This window comes from Heptranchias perlo, unplaced genomic scaffold (genome assembly GCF_035084215.1).
Source record: "Heptranchias perlo isolate sHepPer1 unplaced genomic scaffold, sHepPer1.hap1 HAP1_SCAFFOLD_322, whole genome shotgun sequence".
Classification (NCBI taxonomy): domain Eukaryota; kingdom Metazoa; phylum Chordata; class Chondrichthyes; order Hexanchiformes; family Hexanchidae; genus Heptranchias; species Heptranchias perlo.
The window spans coordinates 47,869-58,172 of NW_027139334.1; the positions used below are offsets into that span (position 1 = coordinate 47,869).

At 49.5% G+C, this 10,304-nt stretch overlaps 1 protein-coding gene and 1 long non-coding RNA gene across 2 annotated transcripts in view; one reads left to right on the forward strand and one right to left on the reverse strand.

Moving 5' to 3' along the window:
* The window catches only part of LOC137311298 (E3 ubiquitin/ISG15 ligase TRIM25-like), a 33,958-nt gene extending 27,226 nt beyond the window's left edge, over positions 1–6,732 (forward strand). Inside the window, exon 6 of the mRNA XM_067978586.1 lies at positions 2,136–6,732. Coding sequence (XP_067834687.1) covers positions 2,136–2,665 — 530 coding nt within the window. The 3' untranslated portion in view covers positions 2,666–6,732. The remainder of the gene's footprint in view (positions 1–2,135) is intronic.
* LOC137311299 (uncharacterized) lies at positions 2,600–9,104 on the reverse strand. Its single transcript, XR_010960288.1, has 2 exons — positions 8,677–9,104; positions 2,600–2,866 (listed from the first exon to the last, which is right to left on the reverse strand). It is a non-coding gene; the product is annotated as an uncharacterized lncRNA (long non-coding RNA).
* Positions 9,105–10,304: the final 1,200 nt, after the last annotated feature.

Here is a 10,304-nt window from a genome sequence, read left to right on the forward strand (position 1 = left end):
GTTTATATCACAGGGGATCACACTGTTCATAATTTCTGTTTAACCTTTTTTTTCTCGGTGATGTTTCTTCAGTCAGGGTTTAGTGCGAGGGATTCGAGGGTCGAGTTCCTGCACCTGTTCCCTCCTCGCAGCTCGGAACTGGTCCGAGTCTGAGACCCAGGGCCAGAGGGAGTGTTGGTGAATTCAGAGTGAACAGGGAGCAACAGTTTAATGTACAGAAGGAACATCAGATTCATCTCAATTCACCACTGAATTCTCACTGCTGTGTGGAAACAAATGGAGACTTTAATCAGAGCTGTGAGCAGGATGGAACAGTACGTAGGAACATAGGAACAGGAGTAGGCCATTCAGCCCCTCGTGCCTGCTCCGCCATTTGATAAGATCATGGCTGGTCTGTGATCTAACTCCATATACCTGCCTTTGGCCCATATCCCTTAATACCTGTGGTTGCCAAAAAGCTATCTATCTCAGATTTAAATTTAGCAATTGAGCTAGTATCAATTGCCGTTTGCGGAAGAGAGTTCCAAACTTCAACCACCCTTTGTGTGCAGAGATGTTTTCTAATCTCGCTCCTGAAAAGTCTGGCTCTAATTTTTAGACTGTGCCCCCAACTCCTGGAATCCCCAACCAGCGGAAATAGTTTCTCTCTATCCACCCTATCTGTTCCCCTTAATATCTTATAAACTTCGATCAGATCACCTCTTAACCTTCGAAACTCCAGAGAATACAACCCCAATTTGTGTAATCTCTCCTCGTAACTTAAACCTTGCAGTCCGGGTATCATTCTAGTAAACCCACGCTGCACTCCCTCCAAGGCCAATATGTCCTTCCGAAGGTGCGGTGCCCAGAACTGCTCACAGTACTCCAGGTGCGGTCAAACCAGGGTTTTGTATAGCTGCAGCATAACTTCTGCCCCCTTGTACTCTCGTCCTCTAGATATAAAGGCCAGCATTCCATTAGCCTTCTTAATTATTTTCTGCACCTGTTCAGGACACTTCAATGATCTATGTACCTGAACCCCGAAGTCCCTTTGGACATCCACTGTTTTTAACTTTTTACCATTTAGAAAGTACCCTGTTCTATCCTTTTTTGATCCAAAGTGGATGACCTCACATTTGTCTGCATTGAATTCCATTTACAACAGTTTTGCCCATTCACCTGATCTATCAATATCGCTTTGTAATTTTATGTTTTCATCTACACTAGTAACAGGAGGGAGAGAGCCCAGGGCACACTCCTGTATTCAGGATGGAACAGTAACAGGAGGGAGAGAGCCCAGGGCACACTCCTGTATTCAGGATGGAACAGTAACAGGAGGGAGAGAGCCCAGGGCACACTCCTGTGTTCAGGATGGGACAGTAACAGGAGGGAGAGAGCGCAGGGCACACTCCTGTATTCAGGATGGGACAGTAACAGGAGGGGGAGAGCCCAGGGCACACTCCTGTATTCAGGATGGAACAGTAACAGGAGGGAGAGAGCCCAGGGCACACTCCTGTATTCAGGATGGAACAGGAACAGGAGGGAGAGGGCCCAGGGCACACTCCTGTATTCAGGATGGGACAGTAACAGGAGGGTGGGAGCCCAGGACACACTCCTGTATTCAGGATGGAACAGTAACAGGAGGGAGAGAGCCCAGGGCACACTCCTGTATTCAGGATGGAACAGTAACAGGAGGGAGAGAGCCTAAGGCACACTCCTGTATTCAGGATGGAACAGTAACAGGAGGGAGAGAGCCCAGGGCACACTCCTGTGAGCTGTGTATTCCCAGTACAGCCAGTGCTGAGATTGTGGGGCTGTAACTGTGAGTCTGTGGGATGTGTTGTGTGCTGGTGAATCCCCTCCATTGTGTCTGGGAGAACGTGTGCACAGTGCCAGGGGCTTGTGTGATTAAACTGACTGCTACTGTGTGTCTCCACTGCAGTGTTTGCACTGAGTGTACAGCACTGGGACCCACACACTGCTATTTAACAGGGATTCTGATCAAAGGCCATTTATTTAACAGGGGATGAACACAGTCTCAGAGGTAATATGGGGCTGACGGTGTCTGGGAAATACTGACACTCCCACCCTGCAGCTGTTAATCATTGATGGGAGTGGAATAACCCTGTCTGACCAATCTCTTCTCTCCTCTCTAGGGCAAAGGTCAGCGATGAGCCTGGATCCAAAGACAGCAAACTGGAACTTGGTTCTGTCGGATGATCTGAGATCAGTAACACAGACTAAACAGAAACAGCCCTACCCACCTCACCCAGAGAGGTTTAAAGACGATCCCCAAGTCCTCTGCTCCCAGAGTTTCTCCTCAGGATCCCATTCCTGGGATGTGGAGACTGATGGGAATCTCTGCAGAATAGGGATTGTGTGTGGGAGCGCAGAGAGAGAGGGGGGAGAGTCTGGTCTCGGGAACAGCAATAAATCCTGGTGTTTATGTTATGGTTTGTTTGGTGTTTCTCTCAGAACCGGTCACAATTCCCACTTCACTCGCCTCCCACTGATCCCGTCTAAGAGCCGGATCCGAGTTCAGTTGGACTACGAGGCCGGGACTGTGTCATTTCACCGGGTCACTGACTCACTGACACATTTACACACATTTCAAACCACATTCACTGAACCCGTGTTTCCGGCATTTTATTGTTGGAAAAAAACATCCCTAAAACTGTTAAATTAATCCTGATAGTTCAGACTCAGTGATGTCACTTCCTCTTCAGGACTGCTGTCACTTCCAGGTCTGCCCCTCTAATGATGTCATTTCCAGGAGTGCCCCTCTGATGATGTCACTTCCAGGACTGCCCTTCTGATGATGTCACTTCCAGGACTGCCCTTTCAAGGATCCCGGGGTCTTTGTGATTTTCTTTGTTCGGGTCTGTCACTAAAGCTAAAAATAGCTGCTTTTGGTGAGTTTGCTTGTAATTCGTAGCGTTCCAATTAATTGTCTCCTTCAGTTGTAGAATTTTACCACTTTAGTTGCAGAATTGTCGTGGTATTAATCACAGTAGTGAATCAGAATAACGGCAGGCACGACTGCACTAATCACAGTAGTGAATTATAGTAGTGACAGGGCACGACTGCATTAATCACAGTAGTGAATCGTAGTGATAGGGCACAACTGCATTAATCACAGTAGTGAATGGTAGTGACAGGGCACGACTGCATTAATCTCAGTAGTGAATGGTAGTGACAGGGCACGACTATTAATCTCAGTAGTGAATGCCAGTGACAGGGCACGGTCCCTTTAAAGTGCTGCTGTGAAAATCTGAGGCTGGGGTTTGAAATTGTTCTTTGACGGTCTCCCAAACAGTGATGGTGAATCGACAGCCCGAGTTACACTGACTTCAGTGGGAAAGAAAATGGTGCGGGTGTAAAATGGGCTGTCCATTCACTATCGCCCGTGTTGCACTAACACCAGAGACTAATTTCACCCCCGGGGTCTCCTGGGCATCGCTGAGAGCTTCTGGGACTGCCCAGGGGGGTAACACATCTGTCCGAAACTAAGCAAATGTATTGATTCATTGGACCAGACTGGGAACTTTTAATTTATGTTTTATGGGGTGGTGATTTTTAGTTTATTGGACAGTCAGGTTCCTCCAGGGCTCACAACCAACATGAAATGGGAATATTATGGGATGTTTAACTTAATTAGACACGAGGAGGTGACTGAGTGTGTGAGATTTCAACAGGAAAATTGCCCCACCAATTGGGGCCTACAATCAGCGTCCCAGGTGGTCATGGGTGATAATGGGACATTTTGTGATCACCAAAACCAAAGGGTCAGGAAAACGATGTGTGAGTGACCGGTGAGAAACAAAGATCACCTGGGAACAACCCCCAAAGGGCATCAATCAGGAATCAATACACAATCCAGTGAAAGTCAGGAAAGGGGAGTTAACAATCGTTAATTGATAGCTTTCTCTTGGAGATGGTTGTGTCCTTACTTATACTGAACAGTGAGAAGAATATTTTATAACCTGGGCTCTACCCGAGACATCGGGACCATGCAGGGGGAGATAAGCAAAGACCTCCAGACACCCCCCGATCTGTTGATCAGATAGCCTGAAAGCACAGGAATGGCTTGTATTTGATGTCACGTTCGGTGTGATTTTGGGAAACTGCTGTGTGTGTAAATGTGATATTTTGCACGTGAGGCAACCAGTCTGTGGAATGCATGATGGAGATGCCCTGAAGGACGGGTCTCAGACATGCTCAGTCACGTTGACAACACCACTACATGAAATGGTTAATGTGCTCAGGAGAGTGAGGACAGATACTGGATCACTACTGATTTACACTTGGTAATCAAGGCACTGACACATGCTCCATAGAGAAACCGACTAGTTAATGAAACAATCAGGATAGTGTTAAACACACTGGTACCTATCAGAGGGACTGAAATTAAAGTAAAGACGGACATAGAATTTGGATTTCCAAAATTCAGGGTTGGGTTCCTTTTGAGTTAACAATGAAATTGGGAAACTGAGGGCCGGGGAGAAATAATACTGAGCCAGAATTATACACAAGATGGATAATGGTAAAAAGGAGAGCTGGAGGATCTTTTAAGTCCAAGATTTCTTGATGATATGGTAGTATTTGGGGGGAGCCAAGTTTCTGTAGTTTTCTGTACAATGTATTATGATTTTCTTTTTCTGTATCATGATGTGTGATATTAACCAAATGAAACTTAGATTAGAAGAGCAAACGGCTGGAGATCGGTCTGTGATGCTCACAGGATGAGGACCTTAGATAAGGCCCCAGGATCCCACAAAGGAGGGGGGGGGGGGGGGAGGGTGTTGAAGATTAAGACTGAGAAGGAATGAGAGAAACCACTTTCTTCGATTACTTCTGTAGTTTAAAACCCCTAATATTGATAGACTGACAGAGCATTCAAAACAACGTCATGCTGACATTGAAAAGGGGACCTCTACCCCTGGGGATCATAAGAACATAAGAAATAGGAGCAGGAGGAGGCCAATCGGCCCCTCGAGCCTGCTCCGCCATTCAATAAAATCATGGCTGATCTGATCCCAACCTCAAATCTAAATTCATGTCCAATCTCCTGCCCGCTCCCCGTAACCCCTAATTCCCTTTACTTCTAGGAAACTGTCTATTTCTGTTTTAAATTTATTTAATGATGTAGCTTCCTGGGGCAGCAAATTCCACAGACCTACCACCCTCTGAGTGAAGAAGTTTCTCATCTCAGTTTTGAAAGAGCAGCCCCTTATTCTAAGATTATGCCCCCTAGTTCTAGTTTCACCCATCCTTGGGAACATCCTTACCGCATCCACCCGATCAAGCCCCTTCACATTCTTATATGTTTCAATAAGATCGCCTCTCATTCTTCTGAACTCCAATGAGTAGAGTCCCAATCTACTCAACCTCTCCTCATATGTCCGCCCCCTCATCCCCGCGATTAACTGAGTGAAGCTTCTTTGTACTGCCTCGAGAGCAAGTATGTCTTTTCTTAAGTATGGACACCAAAACTGTATGCAGTATTCCAGATGCGGTCTCACCAATACCTTATATAACTGCAGCAATACCTCCCTGTTTTTATATTCTATCCCCCGAGCAATAAAAGCCAACATTCCGTTGGCCTTATTGATCACCTGCTGCACCTGCATACTAACTTTTTGATTTTCTTGCACTAGGACCCCCAGATCCCTTTGTACTGCAGTACTTTACAGTTTCTCGCCATTGAGATAATAACTTGCTCTCTGATTTTTCCTGCCAAAGTGCATAACCTCACATTTTCCAATATTGTATTGCATCTGCCAAATCTCCACCCACTCACCCAGCCTGTCTATATCCCCTTGTAGGTTTTTTACGTCCTCCTCACTCTCTCCTTTCCCTCCCATCTTTGTATCATCTGCAAACTTTGATATGTTACACTTGGTCCCCTCCTCCAAATCATTAATATAGATTATAAAGTGTTGGGGACCCAGCACCGACCCCTGCGGAACACCACTGGTTACTGGTTGCCAGTCCGAGAATGAACCATTTATCCCAACTCTCTGCATCCTGTTAGATAACCAATCCTCCACCCATGCCAGAATATTACCCCCAATCCAGTGATTCTTTATCTTGAGCAATAATCTTTTATGTGGCACCTTGTCGAATGCCTTCTGGAAGTCTAAATACACTACGTCCACTGGTTCCCCTTTATCCACCCTGTACGTTATGTCCTCAAAGAACTCAAGCAAATTTGTCAGACATGACTTCCCCTTCATAAAGCCATGCTGACTTTGTCCGATTAAATTATGTTTATCCAAATGTTCAGCTCCTGTCTCCTTAATAATAGACTCCAAAATTTTACCCACCACAGATGTTAGGCTAACTGGTCTATAATTTCCAGCCATCTGCCTACTACCCTTTTTAAATAAGGGTGTTACATTAGCAGTTTTCCAATCTGCTGGGACCTTTGTCGAGTCCAGGGAATTTTGGAAAATTATTACCAAAGCATCCACAATCCCCACTGCCACTTCCCTCAAGACCCGAGGATGTAAGCCATCAGGTCCAGGGGATTTATCCGCCTTGAGTCCCATTAATTTACTGAGTACCAATTCCTTCGTGAACGGAGGGAGGTCGTCTATAATGTGGGACAGCATCCTTGGGTGAAAATCATGTCTCTGCTTTTTGTTATTATACAGCTTGTTATGATTTAACACTTTTCTTTCTCATTTGTCATATTTGAAAGAACTTTTGTGTAAATGTCACGGTGATTAAACTTCTTGTAACAATGTTTAACCTTATCTGTGGTGAGTGCAATTCAGATTCAATGAATGGGTTAAAGTGAGTTATTCGATCTCACACTCACTTGAGGGGCGACTAAAGGATTTTGGACTTTCAATACCAGTTATTAATTACCTGCTAAAGGAGCTGAGTTTAGTTAAAAGTATTAATTCAACAAAGGAACGGTTAAACTGACTGTTCAAGGCGGCATGATGGGAAGGTTGACCACATTGGAAAAGTCTTATTCAGCAGATTGTCTCGAAGGTTAAAGGTAAGACAGATGCAAGGCCTTGAAAGTCTGTGAGAAGCTGTTGTAAACATCAGATGCTGTAATATCAACTTGTTCAAAGCATGGGAAAGAGAGAGAGGGAAGAGTAACAGTGTGTTTTTGCCAGCAAGAGTGGGGGGAAGTGAGGGGGGAGGAGAGTGGGGGGAGGGGGAGGGGAACGTGGGGCCTGGTTCCCACACCCAAGTCCAAATTCAAGAGGGGATTGTGAAGTTCGACCCGGGGATCGATTCTCACTCCCCTCCCGGTCTGAGAATGGGGGTCAGTCGCCTCTCCCGCCCCGGTAACCCCGGCGATGGAGCCGGTGCCATTTTGAAAGGGGCCTCCTGCCGGGTGTCCAAATCACCGCCTGTTTCAGGCAATCAGCCCCTGTTAATATGGAAATTGGGGTAAATAGGCCCCCGATCGCCATTTTAGGCCGGAGCCTGCGCTGTTCTCACTCCGACCAGGCTCCACGGGCGATGGAATCGAAGAGGCCCGGAAAAGGGAAGTGGCCAATTAGGTTTGTATGTCATGGAGGAGCAGGAGGGACCCACAGAAATAATCTGGGCTGCTGCCTCCCCGGGACCCTCACCCTCCACGATCCAACCGCCAATATTGGAAGAGGAGCAATTGAGTTCTCTCCGGTGTCCTGGGACCAATATTTATCCCTCAACTAACATCACGATAAAACAGATTATCTGATCATTTATCACATTCCTGTTTGTGGGATCTTGCTGTGCGCAAATTGGCTGCTGCGTTTCCTACATTAAAACAGTGAGTACACTCCAAAAGTGCTTCATTGGTTGTAAATGGCTTTGGGACATCCTGAGGTTGTGAAAGGCGCTATATAAATGCAAGTTCTTTCTTTCTTTAATGACTGGGGCCCAGAACTGGGGGGGGGGTTTCAGATCTGATTCTCACTCAGAGTTAAATGATTGTGTTTGTTTCCCTGGTGAAGGACAAAAAATGCCGTCAGATTTCAGATTCCGCTCTGCCCCCGAGTCTCGGCCTCAGCTCATGTTTCCCGCTGCGTTTCTCAATTCTCCCAGTTTTTATTTTGATAGATCGGGCCGTCCAGGATCTAATGACCTCGAGCTCTGCTCATTTATCCTCACCCTGTTTACACATTTTAACGCTGTAAATCCTGTTAAATTAGCAGAGCTGGGAGTTGCGGGATTGGGATGAATTCAGACGGTGTGATTCCAGCCCCAGTCCTTCGATATCCCGGGGATTAATCTCACTCCAGTTATCATCATTCACTCTGCGTTAAAACATTTTCTTTTTGCTGTTTCTGTTTGTTTTAATCCCCTTCCCTCTCCCTCCCAGCTGCTCCTTGTTGGTCTGAGGTTCCACAGCTCTGGTCACCCCCTCACCCCCCCCCCCTCAGTACCTCACCCCCAAGGGGCCAGTGTTCATGTGATGGTGAATGTCAGCTGGATATTTGACCTTGGGGGGAATCCTGTCTCCAACCAGTGGTTGAAGATGTCCCATAAACAGCGATGTGATAATGACCGGATAATCTGTTTTATGATGTTGGTTGAGGGATAAATATTGTCCAGGACACCGGGGAGAACTCCCCTGCTCCTCTCCCAATAGTGTCCGTGGGATCATTGCTGTTTGTGGGATCTTGCTGTGCATCAATGAGCTGCCTCATTCCCTCCATTCCAACAGTGACTACACTTCAAACCCACCTCATTGTGTGTAAAGCGCTTTGGGCCGTCCTGAGGCGGTGAAGAGTCAGTTCCTCAGTGTCTCTCCAATGGAGCCGTTACTCAGTGAGATCGCAGGCTGCTCTTGTTCCTCTTTGAGTTAAATTGTATTTGGGTCTATTTGATTGAGAGAGAGAGAGGGCCCAGACCGAGTGCTCACTGCTCCCCAAACCTTCCTTCCCAAAGGCTGCGATCAGGTGTTGAGTCACTGGGAGCCGGGCGGCGAGGATTTCAATGTCTGACCTGGACATCCAGCAGCTCTCAGACTGCGATTAATCGGCTGATGCAGAAACCCCGGGTCCCGGGGAATTCACTCGGTGACTCCGCCATTTTCCCTCCTTCAGATTCTCCGACTCTCATTTCCCGCTCAATCCGCCCCTCGCGCTCAACACACGCACAGTGCGCAGGCGCCGGGCCCGAGTCCGTGTGGGGGGGGGGACAGAGTCCGTGTGGGAATGGGGGGGGGGACAGAGTCCGTGTGGGAATGGGGGGGGGGGGACAGAGTCCGTGTGGGAATGGGGGGGGGGGACAGAGTCCGTGTGGGAATGGGGGGGGGGGACAGAGTCCGTGTGGGAATGGGGGGGGGGGGACAGAGTCCGTGTGGGAATGGGGGGGGGGGACAGAGTCCGTGTGGGAATGGGGGGGGGGGGGACAGAGTCCGTGTGGGAATGGGGGGGGGACAGAGTCCGTGTGGGAATGGGGGGGGGGGGGACAGAGTCCGTGTGGGAATGGGGGGGGAGACAGAGTCCGTGTGGGAATGGGGGGGGGACAGAGTCCGTGTGGGAATGGGGGGGGGACAGAGTCCGTGTGGGAATGGGGGGGGGGACAGAGTCCGTGTGGGAATGGGGGGGGGGGGGACAGAGTCCGTGTGGGAATGGGGGGGGGACAGAGTCCGTGTGGGAATGGGGGGGGGGACAGAGTCCGTGTGGGAATGGGGGGGGGGGGGACAGAGTCCGTGTGGGAATGGGGGGGGGGGGGGGGACAGAGTCCGTGTGGGAATGGGGGGGGGGGGGACAGAGTCCGTGTGGGAATGGGGGGGGGGGGGACAGAGTCCGTGTGGGAATGGGGGGGGGACAGAGTCCGTGTGGGAATGGGGGGGGGGGGGACAGAGTCCGTGTGGGAATGGGGGGGGGGGGGGGACAGAGTCCGTGTGGGAATGGGGGGGGGACAGAGTCCGTGTGGGAATGGGGGGGGGACAGAGTCCGTGTGGGAATGGGGGGGGGGACAGAGTCCGTGTGGGAATGGGGGGGGGGGGGACAGAGTCCGTGTGGGAATGGGGGGGGGGGGGGACAGAGTCCGTGTGGGAATGGGGGGGGGGGGGGACAGAGTCCGTGTGGGAATGGGGGGGGGGGACAGAGTCCGTGTGGGAATGGGGGGGGGGGGACAGAGTCCGTGTGGGAATGGGGGGGGGACAGAGTCCGTGTGGGAATGGGGGGGGGGGGGGGACAGAGTCCGTGTGGGAATGGGGGGGGGGACAGAGTCCGTGTGGGAATGGGGGGGGGGGACAGAGTCCGTGTGGGAATGGGGGGGGGGGACAGAGTCCGTGTGGGAATGGGGGGGGGACAGAGTCCGTGTGGGAATGGGGGGGGGGGGGGGACAGAGTCCGTGTG